Source organism: Marmota flaviventris, chromosome 2 (genome assembly GCF_047511675.1).
Source record: "Marmota flaviventris isolate mMarFla1 chromosome 2, mMarFla1.hap1, whole genome shotgun sequence".
NCBI classification, from domain to species: Eukaryota; Metazoa; Chordata; class Mammalia; order Rodentia; family Sciuridae; genus Marmota; species Marmota flaviventris.
Window position 1 is genome coordinate 134,590,906 of NC_092499.1, and position 18,453 is coordinate 134,609,358.

Here is an 18,453-nt window from a genome sequence, read left to right on the forward strand (position 1 = left end):
TTGCTTTTATTTGTTTTTATGTAATAAGTTGATTCCCTATCACCCACCAACATTGACTAATATATTTTATTATCGTTATTAATGTAGAGATTTAAACATAGAGGATATTCTTAAATCCTTTGCAGTTTCTGTTTTTATTAATGCCCAAACTTTCCAAAATTATGCTCATAAGAGTTTCAATGGGTTGGCTCCTGAGTCATTATGAAAAGACTCTAGTAGTATTAACAGTTTCTTTGCTATCTGTTAATTACATGATGGTCCAGGATAATTTTTCACATTTCACCCCCAAACCTGGAATTCATTTCCCATGGAGTCTTGGTTCCTTTTTAATAGAAAATGGTATTTATAGACCAAGATCTGAGCCTGAGAGGTGCTCACTGCTATCAAGTTGGCCATTTAGTCATTACTTTTAGGCCTCTAGCTAAATTTGACCTGTTCTTATTTTAAGATAAAACATCTCAGGATTTTTTAATAGATGCTTAAAATTTGATTTTAAACAATATATTTTACTTAATTTCTTCTCTCTTACATCTGAATCTCCTTTCTCGTAAGTTCTCAAGAATACAAGACATTTTAAAATTAGGTGATCACATTTGTATTGTTCATCTGCTTTATCTTACATTACTCACACAGCAGGCTCAGAACAGCAACGTCATTGCCATGCCAGCAATAGATGACAGAAAAACATTTTATAATTGTATTTAGAGTCCTTATTCTCTTTGGATATATCCATCTATAGTCAAATTAATCTGTGCTAAAGTCACTTGGAAGAATTGTTCTCTATGTGGTTAATGCACCAAGTGGAAACAGATTTAGGGTTTTTGGTTTCTGTTCTTTTATCTTTGATTTTTAGGAAACTTTGAACTTTTAAAATCTAATATTGTCTTACAAATATGTAAAACAGTTTACATGACCCCAAAGTCAGATATAAAAGACAGGTATATACAGAGAAGCTAGCTTCTATTACTTATTTTCCCATATGTCTTCTTTTCTGTAAAATTAGGGTTAGGGTTAGGGTTAGGGTTAAGGTTAACTAACCTCTTTTGTATCTTTTAATTCTTTATAAATTTCACATCAGCCTTGTCCCAGGGCCATGGTACTCATTTTATATTGTTAGTGTACATTTGCTGCTGAAGCAAACACAGAGAATTGTTTTTAGGAATAAACTATAATTACAATGTGCATGAAATATCTGATACAATTCTTGTACATGAAGATTGCTTGATAAAGGATAGCTATAATCTTAGTCTTACCGAATAAAGAAAAAAACTTCCTCTAGTTTCAAAATTGGATTTGCAAGAATTACTATGGATGCAGCGCTACTGCATAAAACTATAGCCAACACCCAGCACGATGCCTGGCACTATGTGAAGATTCATTCAATATTTGTTGAGGGGTTGCTGGAATGAACAGCTGCTCATTAATCCTGATGCTGCTATCAGAATGGATGACAAGCAGCATGTGGTATATATACACAGTGGATTTGTACTCAGCCATAAAGGAGAATGAAATTATGGCCTTTGCCAGTCAATGGATGGAAATGGAGAACATCATGCTAAGTGAAACAGCCAGACTCAGAAAACACAGGGTCGAATGTTGTCTTTCACATATGGAAGTTAGAGAGAAACAAGAGAAAGAAGGCATGGGGAGGGATATCATAAAGATATAGGAAAGATCAGTGAAGTAGAAGAAGAAGATCAAGAGGGAGGGAAGAGGGACAGGAAAGGAGAGGAAATGTGAACTCAATTTAACAAAATCATGTTTTATGTGCATATATGAATATACCACTGAGAATTTCACCTTTATGTTAAGGTAGAAACCACCAATAAAAAATAAATAAATGAGTGAAAGAAAGATCAGTTAGAGGAAGGAGAATCAAAGGAGGGAAGAAGAGAGGGAAAGGCAGGAGGAACACAGACTGAAATGGAGTTCACCAAACTCCACGTGTGTACAATTTCGTCAAAATGAACACCATTCCTACATAAATACTCTAATTAAAAAAAAAAAAAAAAAAAAAGGATGACAAGCACAAAAGGTCTCAAGTTAAGGTATCATAGTCTTCCCGGAGAAACTGTGTTTAGAATTAGTCTTTTAAACAGAGCTTGGCTGCATGACATGTGTATTTCAATACATCACAATTCTATTCAATACAACCTATACTCATTGAGACAATGTATATGCCAATGTACTATAAGCCTCATTGAAAAGCAGAATCTTGAGTTAGAAACCTTGCCTTTTCTTCATTAGAAAGGAAAATTATCTCCATTATTTTAAACCTCTGTAGAAATTAAACCCCATTAGCATTAAATCCCAGAGGGAAAGGATTAAGAGAATTCATCCAAATGGCCTGAGTACTGTCCTCACTGGTGGGATGCCACATGGGAAGAGTTGAGAATTGGAAGCTGAGCAACCAGTGTCAAAAAAAACAGAAAAACCCGATTTTCCACCAAACCTCTGGACCAACAGTGTGTGGGAGAAAGAATATTCTTTCCTCACATTTGTAGATATGGAATAAAAAAAATAAAAACAGAAATATGCACATACACAAGATAAAAATAATAATAGATTCTTTATTATGACAAAGGATAATTTACATTTTTAAGGATTTATTTATTCCTTAAAAAGAACTCAGAAAAAAAAAGAACTCAGTAATAAAGTTTTAATTAGAATTTATTCTAGTTTTGTGACTTGTGAAAATAGATCTTCTAGCCATGCTGCATCTTCAGGGTTACACCAAAACGTCACACTGGCCAGCTCTAGAGTGGCTGAGTCTACGGGCAGAGGTAAGACATCCTTGTGAGTATCACAGGCCCAGTGAAGCCTGAGGGCTATAAGCAAGGATGAGCTACTGTCCTCTAAAGAGCAGAAAGAAACACCTTCCTTGAAAGTCCCTGGAAGAGAGGGAAGCTCAGCCGGGCACTGCAGGAAATACTGACATTCAGTGAAGAGCTCTGCATGCCAAAGACACGGCACGGACCAAAATGAGAAAGGGCAAGACATGACGTGTACTCTGGCCAGAGCACACAAGGGAAACAAAGGGAGGCAAGGAAGATAACCAGAGGCCAAGCTGCGGGGGGGCTTGAATGCCACTTGGGGAGTTGAGATACCATAAAGGAGGAAATGAGGACCCTCTTAAGGTTTTTGACAAAGAATATGATCTTAAACAAACATGTTCGATGACCTGAAGCCATAGTGATAAGAAGACACAGGCCTTGTCTCTAAGGGACACAGAGGCCAGGGGAAGACAGAGGAGGAAATAGTCACCGTGCTGGGAGCGGAGGAGAGGGAGTTAATGTGAGGACCTCAAAGCGGGTGATAGAAGACTTGATGGAGATTACCCGATTAGTTAAAGTTCAGTCTGGGAAAGGGGATGAGTGTTATGTGTGCTAATTTTCTCATAACTCAAATGTACTCATGTAAACAACCATGCGTTATTAATTTTTAGAAATGTAAATCAGTCCAAAGCAATTATACTTCTGTACATGTGCAGGATGATGAACATAATTGAAACTGTTTCTGGGAAGAGGCAATACTAAGGGCCATTAGTCACTGTCCCGAACTGTCACTGCTAACCCTGGGGACATGAGGCTCTCAACAGAAAGTGATCCAAACCTTGAATCTTGGATCATGTTTTTCTTGAAACTGTTTATGATGCAGCATCCCCACAGGGCTTGCTGTTGGGATAGTTAAGTCACCCAAACAAGAACGCAGCAAACTGCACTGAGAGCTGTGTCACCACACCCACCTTCTCCTCTCAGCCACCCACCACCCGGGAGGCAAGCTAGGAGGAAGAAAATGCTGTCAGAAAGAAAGATCCCAGGATGAGGAAGGAAGAAAGGACCGGAGAGAGGTATGGAGGGAGAGAGAGCCTGTGGGAACAGGGGAGCGAGGGAGGGAGGGAGGGAGAAAGGAAAGTCAGGATAGAAAGTGAAGGTGATTATGGTATCAGGGAAGATGTCCCTGAGGAAGAAACAATGGAGCTGAAGGATAAATAAAGGTTAGACATTGATAACAGGGAGGGGAAGACGGTCTAAAAATCCAAGGGAGATGTTCTAAGCACTTCGTGCAAAGGCTGCAGTTAAGGAAGAGTGGCATGAAGAGAAAGAAGCACACAGATTCGCTAAGAATACCTGGCCTAGAAATGTGCACTTTGGCAATGCAGAGAAATTACCCCATGTGGGGCGACCCTAAACAGCTACACACCTGTGCCCCACTTGTCCTTGGGATGCCTCACCAGTGCAGCAGCCAGCAATGCAAGGACCTCGGGGCTACTGATCTCACTGTAAAACCCTAGCCCAAGAGTGGACAGTAAATCCAGGCTGAAAGATAGGGCAGAAAGTGGCACTGTATTGGTGCTAGAAACTAGAAAGGTTGGCCACCCTATATCAGTTTACTCAAATCTTGGATTAAGGATAGTCACAAGGCAAGTAGACATAGAGAATAACACAATAGATGTTTTCAAGACACTTCTCTGACTGCCCATCCAAATAGCACAGCCATTTTCCCACCACAAGGAAGAGCCCTCAAGATGCCTCTCAGCTCCCCAAAGTCCAGACTCAGGGAAACATAAATCCCCAAGTACGAGAGACAAAAATATTCACTGATTGACCTGAGCCCACGGTGCCTTCACCAGCCAGGAACCTCTTTGCAAACCATGGCTGCACTTCTGCAAAGCAGGCCAGAACTGGCCAAGCAAAAGGAAATATTTCCAAATTCCAAATAAGCCAATCAAAACATAATGCCTCAAATCCCTCGTGACAGGGAATAAATTCCATTATTGCTTCTCCATCTAGCTCTTCCAAGTTCAGCTGGGAGGGAATCAGGAAATTCTTTCCTTGCCTATCGTAGCCCTCTCTTACCTAGCCAGAAAATGAACTCACCTGTGTTTTGTAGCTCTGTTGAATTTTGCTTTATGCCTGGGCAAGAAAAACAAAGAAGATGCTTTCACCTGGTCCTCCACCTGCTATTACTCCCTGAAGGTTCAGTCTCTGGTGCAAAGCCCTACCCTTTTTCCAAGACAGCAGACACCAATAAACCCCATTCCCTTTGTTGCCTATGGAGGATGGACCACAACAGAATCTATCCTTGGCATTCATTGAAAAGAAACATGCATTCAGGAGCAGAGAAGCTGTATAGTGATGACATTAGTCAAAATAAGAACTGGAGGTACTCAAAGAACTAGAGGTAATCATATACTGAGGGCTCCCCAACTATATGAGGCTATACTACATACATGGGTGACTCTTCAGGAAGGCTCAGAGGCCATTCAAGTATAAGACAGGGAAAGCCACTAAATCTTATAGATACAGGGAAAACACCCCAGGAAAAGTACATACAAGGAGAAAGACAACACTGACAAGAGAGTCCACGTGGCAGACCTAGTAAGGTGAGAAGAAAGCTGGTCACCTGAAAAAACTGAGGAATAAGAGAACAGGACATCTACTTGACATAAGAAACTAGGCATCCCTGAAGGTTCTCCGAATCATGGCAGGACTTTGGAGGAAAGAGACAATGTGATGACTGGGCCTTAAAGACTTTGGTGAATGTTCAGATCAATCATCTAGCTAGATGGCATGATCCTCCAAGGAGAAGAAGCATTAAGAGGAGAGGAGGGGACTCAGAAGAGGTCAGTCTCCCATCTTAGCAGCATGTTGCCTGGTGTGTGCGGCATGAGCAGCCCCCACAGGCAATGAGCCTGGTCAAGGCATGTTTTTAATTGAAGCAGGAAGTGAGAAGTTGGGACACAGGGCTTAGTTGACTATGAGAGGGCAACAGAAAATATTGTGGAAGTCAATGTCAAAAGGCATGGAGGACGAGCAAAGAGAGGAGACAATAGAGAAGGGAGCCCACTTACTTTCCATGATCCAGGGATTATGGAGGATGGAGCTAAAGTGCTGAAAATAACCTAGCCTCAAAGTGTTTGAAAATTTGAGAATTTTAAATAGAGACTGTCGCAATCTCAGAGGAGAGAGGATCTCAGACAGATAGCAGGGCTCAGTCTAGCCAGGACCTGTCTCAGCATTTCTGAATGGAGTGAGGGACTTTTAGGGGAAGCTGTATTGTGGATTATCTTAAACTTCACCACCCTATATCCACCATTTAACCAATGGTAAAAGTTATTTTTAAAAATCATACAGTATCCCCCAACTAGGTCTAAGATGATGGCATTAAAAGAGGACAGTATCCACATAGCTCAAGAGGTAGATGCGGAATCTCTACTAACAGACTAATGCTTTTATTCTCCAGAAATAACTAACTTGTAAAAAGCTCAATGAAAATAAAATTCAGAGCCCACAGGCATCAAAGTCAATAAAAACAGATCTCAATGATGCATGTGCCTAAACTAGGAAAGAAGTACATGTCATTCCACTTAACGTGTTCTTCTTTCCTCCTAACAGATCATGAACTTGCTTTTTCCTTAGGATGCTAAATCTCTGGAATATTTAAGGATCGTAACTACATTTGACCAAGATTACTCACTAACAAAGGAATGAACTATTCAAACTCAAATGACTTGCTGCTTCAAAACATGACACACACCGGCCAGGAGTAACACGGAGACACTCCTGCATGGAGAACATGTAAGTGGCTCATTCTGATCAGCGAAGAAGATGATAGAGCCCCGCAGACCCAAGTCCTGAGCGCATCTTCCTTTACCAGAAATTTCAGAAGTTAGTATATACTTTCCAAGCTAAAAAACGATTACATAAATAACTTGGAAAGCTCAAGTGATATTTTTAAGGCCTGCCAGCAGTTTAACCACAAGGAAGGTCCTGGCCAAGATATTCATGAAAAGTTCAGGAGAAGTTACTTTGAGAAAGATGTACTCACAGCAAACAGATTTCTTCTTCATAGAAAGAATGCATAAATCAATAGTTAAATAAGGAAAAGGAAAATTAGGCCTGGCATAATAGCATAAGGGGGAAAAAAAGACACTTTAAAGAAGTTCAGGAATAAGACTACACAAAGGTTTCATTATTAATATATTATTGTTATTACTAGTTTTAAAAAATTCATTCAAACATTTCTCTCATACTTTCCCTGCCCACAGATTAAATGTAAAATATCTTAACGGAACTTAAGGGTAAAGAACAGGCACTTGGCTTTGCTGCTGCCTGGCTCTCGGACTTGCACAAGGCATTGCTCCTCTCCAAGACCTCACCTGAAAACCCCAAATCCCCGTATTTCCTTTGAACTCTGACATGCTGCAATTCCAGATGCCTGTCATGGCCACACATCCAGTCCTCCACCACCCTGGCACCAGAGACACACGCAAACGTAAACAAACAAGACATTTAAAAATAAGACATCATATAGACAGGCAGTCAATGACATCCAAGGAAGGAAAAGAAGTCAACTATGACTCCATCTATGAGGTCATCACACCGGAGGATTTTACACAGATTTTTACAAATACAGAATTATCTGCCTCAGGATCTAAATGTGAGTTCAAGAAAGTAATTGAAATTGTCAAAAATTAAGATGCCTGTTTGAGGTTAGGAAGGAAGGACTGGAGGAGATACTAGAAGTTAGATCTAAGGAGTAAAAAAGAAAAAACTGAAGAGGATTAAGTAGCATCGGACATTAAAGAACTTGAAAATCAATTGGATACTGAAAGCAAGGGTAGATCAGAATATAGGTTAAAGCATTTTAAATGTAGACAGAAATCTTAAATCTGTTTAAGCATGTGTTCATGAAGAGAGAAAACAAGTGCTAAATTAATCAGAGGCTCCTTCTCTGGAGTCTATGGAAGAGAGAGAAGGTTACAGGAGAGAAAGGATGATGGGGAATAGATGGATCAAAAAGGACCTCCCCAGCATGAAACCAAAGTGGTTCTTGTACAAATGGATCCAAGATTACTTCAGTGAGATTCATCCTTAGTGAATTTTAAGAAAACCAGAACCCACCATTTACTGGACACCCAGATTTTGTCCTGTGTGCTTGGAACGCATACCATTGATCTTTTTTTCTTGCCTCTTGGTGTCACACAGCCTAACAGTGGCGAGCTCGGCATTACACCAGCATATACACATATAAAGACAATGCATGACAACAGAAAAACGCATATGGGCACCAACTTCTAAGTCACCTACCACTGGTGCTTCACCTTCATCACTCTGTGGTTGCCACTGAGAAGGGAGCCTCCCCCAACAAATCCACTAAGCCTGGACGATGAACCTTCCACACTTCCCTACGCCTAACACATGCTAAAAATAAAAGAATATTTGTGCAAAAAGTTTCCTAACTTTAAAAATAAATAAATGACCTCTCACTGAGAAACACTAAGACTGTCACAGATTTGTAAATCAGAGTCCACAATGAATCTCCCCATTTCAATCTTCTGGGGGTTGAAATAAGGTAGAGATGGAAAAGAATCTCTTCATCCTCTTTGCCCAGAAAGAGACCCAGGCAGAGAGTGACAGAGCCTCTCTCAAAATATTGCCTTACTCAGTGAAGAAAGAACAAAGTGTGGACTTTGAGACGGCTCCTTAGACCCAACCAACATTGGTTGCCAGTGAACCAGTCCTCAGTGGGACAAAACTCCAAAACCATTAGCTGCAATGACGAAAAGAAAAAAAAAAAAAACCTGTCCTTGGGGTCTGGCTGGCTAATAACTCTTCCAACCACAACCTTCTTAACCAATTGTCCCAAAGTAATCCTTCCTAACTAGGTCCAATGCCACCAAGTGCGAGAATGCTTTCATTTTAAGGATGTGGGAAGTCAGTGCCATTTTAATTTCAACTAACATGTTTCATCTAGACTGAAACACAAATCGTGATTTCTACTAAAAACTAGAGAGAAATGAAATGCTTACAAGATGCTACTAGCATAGCTAATTCTAAATTCCTGAAGAAACTGATAGTATGCTGGTAAAGCAATCCATTAATACCAAATCATTCTCTGTGGTCTGCTAAGGTTCCCAACGTTCTATGAGCCATAACAGTAGAATCAAGATTTTTAGAGAAAGGATATGATTTTTAAGGCGATTCTTCTGAGGGAAGCAGCTGGGTATATTTCTAAAGTGGGGTAGCCTCAGGTTTGGAGAATAATGGCCTTAGTTTTTCAAATAACCGTCTGGATGTCCTTGAGCAAGTCACTTGCACGTTCAGAATCTCTGTTTTCTTGACTTGTAAAAATGGGGCGTTTCAGCCAAAGTCTCCACCAGCTGTAAAATTCTATAATTCTCTAAGTCATAGTTTACTGCCTCACTGGCAAGACTGCCACCATAATCAGGATGATCCAATTAGCACTCTGCAATGTAGAATATTCTATTTGTAGTTTCAAAAGATAGACTATGTTAGACTGGAAGGAGGGCAGATCATGAAACGCAGTCACCTTGTTTTTTGAAACAGCTAAGGAGTCTAAGGTCCAAAGATGTCAAGTAACTGGGTTAAATTACAAGCTCATTAGTGGAAGAAGACAACTGGGGCTGCCTGACTAGTCCTGTTTGCACTGCTCCCCAGTTGGCCTCCGGCTGCTCTCTTCACTAGAAGTTGCTTAGTCTCTCCGAATAATCACAGTGTGGCTTTTATGCCTCTCATTAAACGCAGCCTACATCACAGCTGTGCTTTACTGGCCTCAGGGTTATTAGTTTTCCAGGCACCTAATCCAGGAGACATTTGAAGACTGACCTGAAGGTTTTCATGAAAATGTGCCCAGGATAAAATACTTTTAAAAGTCCAATGAGGGTTGACCAAGAAAGCCAATATCTCCACACCTTCCACCTGCTTCCAATTTTATCAAATGAGGATTTTATAGGAAGGAAGAGCCTCATGAACCCATGTCGGCCCCAACAACTTTCAAAAACCAGGCTGTGGCCTCAATTGCATAAGCATTTTGTCACTCTGGCTTCAGGCCACTGTGAAAGCAGACAGCATCTCTGGCATTTATACACAGACTCCACAGGTAAGTACCCAAGCCACCTGACAGCACAGATGCTGCCCTGGTGGCAAATCTCACAAATCCTGTATCTATTTCTGCTTGTGAAATGCTGGATGGGTTACAGTAAAGGCTACACTGGAACACTGAGCCCACTACTCCCCCAGGTACAGAATTTTTGGAGGCGCTGCCCTGCAAACCTTTTAGGACAATCTGGGAATTTCTGTGCAGGAGCAATGCCGCATGCCACCCAGTATGCTGCAATTTGTTCCAATGTGAGACAATTTGTTCCAAAGAGTACAACTGACTGCTAGACATTAAACCCTATATTATGTTGGATCCAACAACTTGGTTGAATCTCTCAGACATAATGATGTGTGAAAGAAGCCAGACGCAAACGAGTATGTGCTGTGTGATTCCGTTTATATAAAATTAAAAGTATAAAGCAGGCAAAACCGATTTGTAACAGTGACACAAGTCAGAATGGTGATCCCTCCATTGGTGGGGGATATAGATTGGAAGAGGCACAAGAGCCATCTAGGGTGCTAGAAATATTTGGTTTCTTAATTTGGGGTAGTAGTTACGTGGGTGTCAAAATATTTAAAGATTCATCAATTCTATACTTTAGATATGTATGCATTTTACTGTATGCACAATAAAAATTATTTTAAAGGGCTAGGAGTGTAACTCAGTGGTAGAGTGCTTATCTAGTACTAAGACCCTGGGTTGAATCCCAGCAGGAAAAAAAATTAAAATGTTGTATGGGGTCCCCTTCTTTCCTTCAGCATAAGAATATCTGAGATTATCTGAATTGCACATTTACAAATAATATTATTAGAAATAGCCACAGCTAAATTAAATGCTTAAACTGTGCAGGGAGATTTATGTGAATTATCTCCTTTAAATCCTCAAAACACCTACATAAGATAAATACCATTCAGATTCCCACTACATAGAAAAGAAAACTCAAAGTGCAGAGAAGTAAAGTAATTTGTCTCAAGTCACACAGCAAATAAAGTGTAACTAGGATTTGAACCCAAAGCAGACTCATTCCACAGCTTTCGTTTGCAGTTGATCTTAACATTGTGTCATATGCTACAGGGGAAGGGTCTTCCTGAACTTTGATAATGTTTGATAATCAGTTCTGTCTTCTCACTAGTGCCTGAGAAGCACCGAACATCACAGTGCCTTGTGCATGTTCTGCATCAAGAGGAAAAAGGATAAGGGCTTGGGTCATGGGCTAACAGTCTCTAGCTGATTAAATCCTAAAGTTCATTCAGGAGAGACACCTAGTTCAGCATAAGGGCCTGTTTTTTTCCTTGCCATTAGCAGAGGAGCATGGGTGCTGTTACTGGCTTGTTTTCTTTGACCTTATTCCTCTCCCTTAAAAGAAACACACCGTGGGGCAACACAGAGTGGTTTTGTATGCTATTCACTGGGGCTTTCTGTAGCAACATGTCCTAGGATGAAATTTCCACAGCATGCCACACACTTTTAAGATCTATTTAGACCTTTTGAAAAGACCAAAGGGGCTTGTTTTCCTCTTTTTCTAGCTTTTATATTGTTATTACATTAAACATAATGTATCTGTGGAGCCTGGAGAAGGCATTAACCACTCTTTAATTATAAAATACATAGCTTGTTATTTTCCAGACACCCTCTTTTATCCTTTACTGCCTTCTCAATTAGGGATCATATGAAACCTGTTGGATCATTGATTTCTGGATTAAAAGAAGCCATAAATTAAAGACCCTCTAAAAACCCACTGGAGGAAAAGGCAGAAAGTGACTTAATGATGTCTGAGGGCTTATTAGCAACCAGACCCAATTCCTGGGCTCCATAACACAAATTCAGAATAACCCCCACCTGACCCCAGGTCCCCAAACAATTGTTTATGAACTAATTTTTCAATTAACTTGGAATGATGATCGAATGTGGAAATTTTCAATTAAAAAAAAAACTGGTCTCATCTCACCTGTGCCCCAGTGACCCACTGTGGCTTCCTACTCACAGTAATCTGTGAAGTCACAGCCCTGGTCCTCACCCCCAACCCAAATGCAGAGTTAAAACTGTAGGTCAGTTATCAGCAGACTTCAGATCAGAATAAATTTGTGTCATCCTCTGAACTGGGACATGGTTCTGGGCAAATGTCTCCACCCTGCATCTGCCTGCTCTGCTGTGCAAGACTTCAGTCCTCCTCCCAGTCTAATCTCCAGCCCCCATACAGTGCTAACCAGTCCCAGAGCCAGGTCCCTCTCCCTGCAGTCCCATCTTAACATCTACCCATGTTGGGCAGACTAAATTTCTTAGAGTTGCCCCTTGTGAATAAAGTCTTCTACCTGCTAACTAGGCCTTGCCCAAATCAAACAAGAATGTGCTAGCCTTTGAGAAAGTAGCTCAGGACAACATAGCTGGCCTCAATAGTTAGGCAGGCTCCCTACAAGCCAGCGTGTGCGTGACAAGGTAATTGTGCCCATCTCCTCATTTCTTCTTGTGTCTGTACCTACCAAGATCTGCCAGATCCCCCAAAGTCCTCCATGGGCTTAAATCCTACCCAAGTCTGCTCCACGGCCCCCATGAATTCAGGCTCTCAACTAGAAACCTTTGCATTTGGCAAAGTTAACATTCTCTGTTTCAGTGAGGTATAAGTGTCTCAAAGACATTCATAATCTCGAATGCTATGAAGATAATCAGTGTGAATTTGGAATGGAAGGAAATCATTGTTCTTAGTGCCCAGCTTCTGTAGCTCAGGCTAGCATGGCTTTCTAATCTAGTTAGCCTTCATGAAGAGATTTAAACACACAAATGCATACACACATACATGCATACACACACACACACACACACACACACACACACACATTTGTTCCTTTCTGGAAAATGGGCTTGGAAAAATTATGTTGGTACTAACAAAAGAAACAAAGTACAAGCTAAGAGGTAAAAGAAGCATGCTTAATCAGAAAATAATACTTTCAAAAAATTTCATCATGGAATAATAAATTTGGTGATAACTGAAATGAATGAACCCATATTTTTTATAGATGTAAGAAAAAGTGATTGTGAAGCAAATGACCCAACCAGAATCTGAACCGTACCTGGTATAGAACATTATATGCAAACATGGCCATCCAGAAGTCTTGGGATCCTTCAAGAGTGTCAGGGTCTATTGTATTGGTATTGCTCAGGGGAAAACAATTATTTTGCAGGCATTTTTCAGAGAGTATCCGCCAATGGCCAAATGGAACATCAAAGGCAGGTTCTTTGGCAATGTTCTTACCTGGTCATCATAGCGGTACGTAAGGAACTGCTCCCCTGTTGTATCTTCCAGAAAACTTCCCTGAGGAGAGAGTGCAAACTCAGGAAGGAAGTAGGCTCCAGGAGACTTCTCTGCTGTGGTCTGAAAGGCAAAGTCACCTGGTTACACAAAAGGCTCCAGGGCAGACCTCCTAAGGGACAGATTCTAAAAAGGACATTCCAAGAGAATCCAGAATTCTGCATTCAGAAAAGGGAAGTGCCCTGTCTTGGCAAAGACCAAGGTGGGGCACATCAGGCACCTGTGCTGGGGACACTGTTAGACCAGGATATCACATTGGTCTTTCTCAAATGACAGGAGTGGAACTATTCCACTGCCCTCCTCCTGCTGCTCCCCACCTTTCAGCAATTCAGCCACAGAGAAGTTAACTGCTTAAGTTTTGTTGTTGCAACCATATTGCTTTTACAGTACATTTTCTTTCCTTTTTTCTTTTATTATTTGTGTGTGTATGTATATGTGTGAGTAAAACTGGGACATGAATTTTTTCCCACACTAACAGAAAGGCATGTCCATTATAGCAACTTAAGAAAATACAGACTACCACAAAAGACAGCGAAATTCACCCATAATCCTTTCAAGTTATGAGAACTACTTTTAATTGTTTTGGTGGATTTACTTAGAGTTTTTTTTTCTATTAATACTTTTTATCTTTACATAAAAATCCGAGGTTACATAAATGTGACTTTTGCAGAAAAACTCCATTTAGTTTATGGAAAGCTCATACCCTGGTATCTAAATCATTAGATCAAGTCCCATTGATTGCTGTTTAAAAGGACTCAAGGAGAAGGACACCCCTGTTGGGGAATATGCCTTGGACAGAATGATTAATAGACTTGTTACTATCAAGCCACCCACCTCCTTACTGATAGATCCCATCCAAGATAATTTAAAGGATGCAGAGTGATTACCAAGATTTCTTCCTTGATTGATTCAAGAAGGAAAGTCAAAAAGGAGATGGAATCCCCAATGCTTAGTCCTGTCCAACTGAAAAACATGGACCCATGACTATCCCCTCAACTGGGAACCTCATTCCCCCTGCTTGGGAAGGAATGAGAAAGAAACAGAGTAAGAGGTCAGAGGTATTCCTCCAAGGAAATGGATCTCTGCAAATATGATGAGTCAGGAACAAATGTACATTTCCGGAGCAGAAGTATTTCTATTGCCCCATGGATCTCATTCCAAAACCACAGCTGAAACTTTGGTTGAAGCAAAAAACATGCATTTGAGTACTGCACTTTAAAATGAGAACTAAACACACAGTAGTTTTGTCAAGGAACAGAGACCATCTAACTTCACTAGATTAGATAGCACTAAGAATTTTCAAGGTTTTCTTATTGAATTTAATTTGCATGAAAAATTTAGCACCACTATTCTTAATTTGTCTCTACTGGCTTCACGATTACCAGAATCATAATTTTAGATGCCTTAAAGATACTGCAGGAGTCATCCTAGGTCAAAATTCTTATTTTATAAATGAATTAACTCAGATTGTCAGAGTTAAGAGACCTGCTTATCATAATGAAGCCAGGCATTAGACCCTTAGTTCCCATGTACAAAGTCACAGACAGATCCACTTATCAAAGATTGGGAGCAGTCAAGTGTCATTACCTTAAAATAGTTTTCTGAATGTAGAGGACCTTCCAAGACTATACTTATGTTAAGTTGACCATGCATTCAGTACATGGTTATTGAGCACTGCCATATGCCTGGAATACAATGAGGAACAAGGCTAAAGTCCCTGTTTTCATGAAAGCTACTTCTAGTGGAGTGGAGGAAATACATAATAAAATAACCTAAAGCATATAAGTAAGAAAATTAAAGTTTGAAATGCTGTAAAAGAAAGAATTGGGTAATAGGAGAATAGAATTGGGAGGGGATACTTGATTTTTAGATAAGATGGTCAGCAAAAGGATCCTCAAGAAGGTATGATTTCAGCTAATTTCTAAAGCATTCAAAGGAGCCCGTTTTGCAAAAAGCCAAGGATGAGTATTTCTACCAAATGAAGAGCAAGTCCCAAGGCCCCAAAGTGGAAAGGAGGCCAACAAATTTAAAGAATAGAAAGGAGGTCAGTGTGGCTGGATTCAGTGTGGACAAGCAGCATGAAATGGAGATATGAAGGAGAGAAAGAGCCAGGACATTCAAAACCTTGAGACCATGGCTGGAATCACACAATTTTACTTAAACAACAGTGACTGCTTAGTGGGCTAGAGGAGGTAAAATGAAATCATTGATACTAACAGGTTAAAAGGGATGGTTCATTGGACTAGAATCATCATCCCAAGGGAGATGGAGTAAGGTGGTTGGATTAGAACCATCCAACTTGCTGATGAGGGAGAAAAGGGGAGGAATCCAGGATAATTTCTCGGTTTGAGGCTTAAGCAACAAACTAGAAAGGAATGCAATGGATTAGTAGCCTGTGGCAGGCCTGGATGCGCTGGGAAGAATGGAGTCATGTGAAGTTGGAGTAGTCTGTGAGACAATCCTCATGGAGAGCTTGAGTTTCTGTTCCATATGCAACTCAGGAGTTCAGGAAGATGTGAGACTGGAGTAAGATATTTGGAAGTCACAGCTGAAATTTTCATACACACACACACACACACACTTACAGCCATTATGCCTGAAAGGACCATACCTAGAGAGTTTGATAGACAAGGGAGCTTTTCCTGGTACTCTCAACAATTCTAACACTTGAAAATGTGAACAAAAACAAAAAAAGAAACAAAGAGTCTGAAAATGATCACTAACTGCAATAGAATGAAGAAAAATCCTGGGTCATAGAAGGATTCAGCAACAAAGAAAATAATCAACTATCTTGAGCTCTAAGAGATGGAGGGAGACGAGGCTGGATGAGTGTCCACTGGGTCTGGCAACAAGGAGGTCACTATTGACGCTGACAAGCATAGTGACAATGAAGTGGCACAGGGACAATTCCAATGAGTATGAGTAACAGGAGAAGAGGAAGTAGAGACCATGAAGGGAGATTGAGAATGAGGCCATAGCTAGGGGAACATGGAGTGGCAGGTAGACATTTTTAAAGACAGGAGAACTTCTATTACTGTGATACTCCAGTGGGTGAGGGTGAGGTAGGGAGAAGGAGGAGGAAGAGGAGGGGTCAGAATAAGATGATGGCCATAGTAAAGCTCTTTAGAAGGAAGAGGAATGGAATCCAGCTTGTTACCAAATGGTTTGGCTTTGTAAAGATGAGGGCCCTGGATCCATGTAAGTCCACATCAGGCCATGTTTCTTTGCTGACTCCTGACTTTGAGCTACCACCTCCCCCGGACACCTTGCCACTGGGTCCCAAGATCATCTATCTGTCCCTTCTGTACTGTCTTCCCTCCCATTCAATTTTCTTTCCACTTAGCAAAGTGGGACTCTCCTAAGACTGTTACAGATAAAATCTTTTGGAGTCTCTTTTGGTAACAGCACAATACTTCTCTTTGTTCCTTGTGTTCCTACAGTACTAAAAACAACTACGAACATTTCCTAAGTTCCAACAAGCTTCCCCCACCTTCAACTTAAATTCAGATTGGCAAAATAATATATTTGCCTATCCCAGGCTTCTTTCTCTCCTCCAAGGCTCATTTGGGCACTGCATTTTGTAGGAACTTCCTTAAGTCTAAAGACAGAGTCTCCACTGGCTCTGCATTCCCCAGGTGGAGACTGGGGAACATCACAGTGAACATCACAGTGCCTGGTACATGGGAGGTGAGGCACGAAAGACTGGTGGCATCACCTGAGTCAAGTAGTAAAGGACCTGCTTCCCTGGCAACCCTGTGGGAGTTCAGGGTTACCAGTCCCTGGGCTAAACAAGATTTTCTTCACACCCCCATCATATTAATTATTACAGATAAACAATGAAGCTTTTACACTCATCTCTTTTTATAAAATCCTTACTCCAGAATAAATTTTCACTCAGGAATGTATTACAGCCCAGGTACAATCCAAGTATTTTCCAAAACTCCATAGCATTGAAAGCACAGTGAGGCCACCTCGCACCTCCATGGCTGTCTGCAGTGTTGTTGTATTGCACGATTATGAAAGCCCAGCATTTCTTGGCTCTCTGATCTAGCCTGACTTCCTCAGGAATCCTGCCAGACACTCTGCAGCTTCTATTTGCATACCTTTAGTGACCAGGAGCTCACTCTCTTCAAAGCTACAGGGGTCTGTCAGAATCTAGCCAGTTTAAAGACACCAAACTAGTCCAAAGTGGCCCATGGCTTTCCAGCTGAAGTGCCTTGGCCCCAGCACCTTCTCTGACATCCTTCTCCACAACTCCCCTCCTACATATGCACCATCAAGTAGAATTCTGGCATCTGAGCAGAGTGGGGTCTAGGATGGGCCAAATGTCTGAAGCACAGAATTGCAGAATCAGAAGGAACTTTAGAGACAGTCTAACCCCCACCTCTCTTGAGGATGGAGTTTCTCTGGCAACAACTCCAATTGTAGATGCAACATATTCAACAAAGATCCTTTGGAGAAAAAGACTGGAAGGAAGGCCACTTGGGGTTTCTGAGTGTCTAGCGTGAGCTAGCACCTGTGGAAGCTCCTTCCGTCTTCACACTTCACTGTGAGGTGGGTGCTGTAGCCTTGCTGCACACAGTGGGTTAGGACATTTGACTAGCGACACACAAACTTTTGGCTGCCCAGGCAAACTTCATCCCTGTTTCCATTTCCTCTTCTCTTTCAATTGGGTAAGAGTCTTAGAAAAACTGAGCAGTATCCTTTAGGAGAAATGGCTGAGTCCATGCATGGTCTTAGAAAGTGAGCCCCATAAGGAATGCATTTGACATTTCCACCCAGATGGGTGGTAACTTCCTAAATGTCAGTGAGACTCAGGGGCATGTGGCTCCTTATGGGATGGGGTGACCAAAGAGGTCAGGACCCTTAAGTAGCAAGAGTTGGAGAGAAGACAGGGGGAGGGAGGCCAGATAGGAAGTGCACAATCTTCCCAGGGCACAGAGCCAGGGCCTGGGAGAGAAGCTGCCAAAATGCATCCTCTCCACCAGCTGCTGAGTCACCAGGGACAGGGGCAGGAGGAATCCAGACAGCACCTCCAGGGACTATGAATCTGAGACTTGGGGATACAGCTGTGTCTCCCCCACCCCCAAACTCCAGCTGAAGTCTTTGACTTTGGCAGAAGGAAGTAACATGGAATGGCTCTTCAAAACTAGGATTTCAGTATTCTAAGCACTGCTCCATCCCTATAAAGGATCAGGAAGAACTATCAAGACTGGGATTGACTGTACAACTGTGATATA

General features: G+C 41.3%; 1 protein-coding gene across 2 annotated transcripts in view; it reads right to left on the reverse strand.

The window, feature by feature from the left end:
- The window catches only part of Adamtsl3 (ADAMTS like 3), a 321,518-nt gene that overhangs the window by 256,192 nt on the left and 46,873 nt on the right, over positions 1-18,453 (reverse strand). For both annotated transcript variants that reach the window (XM_071608576.1, XM_071608575.1), the window contains exon 3: positions 13,157-13,276. In XM_071608576.1, coding sequence (XP_071464677.1) covers positions 13,157-13,276 — 120 coding nt within the window. The remainder of the gene's footprint in view (positions 1-13,156; positions 13,277-18,453) is intronic.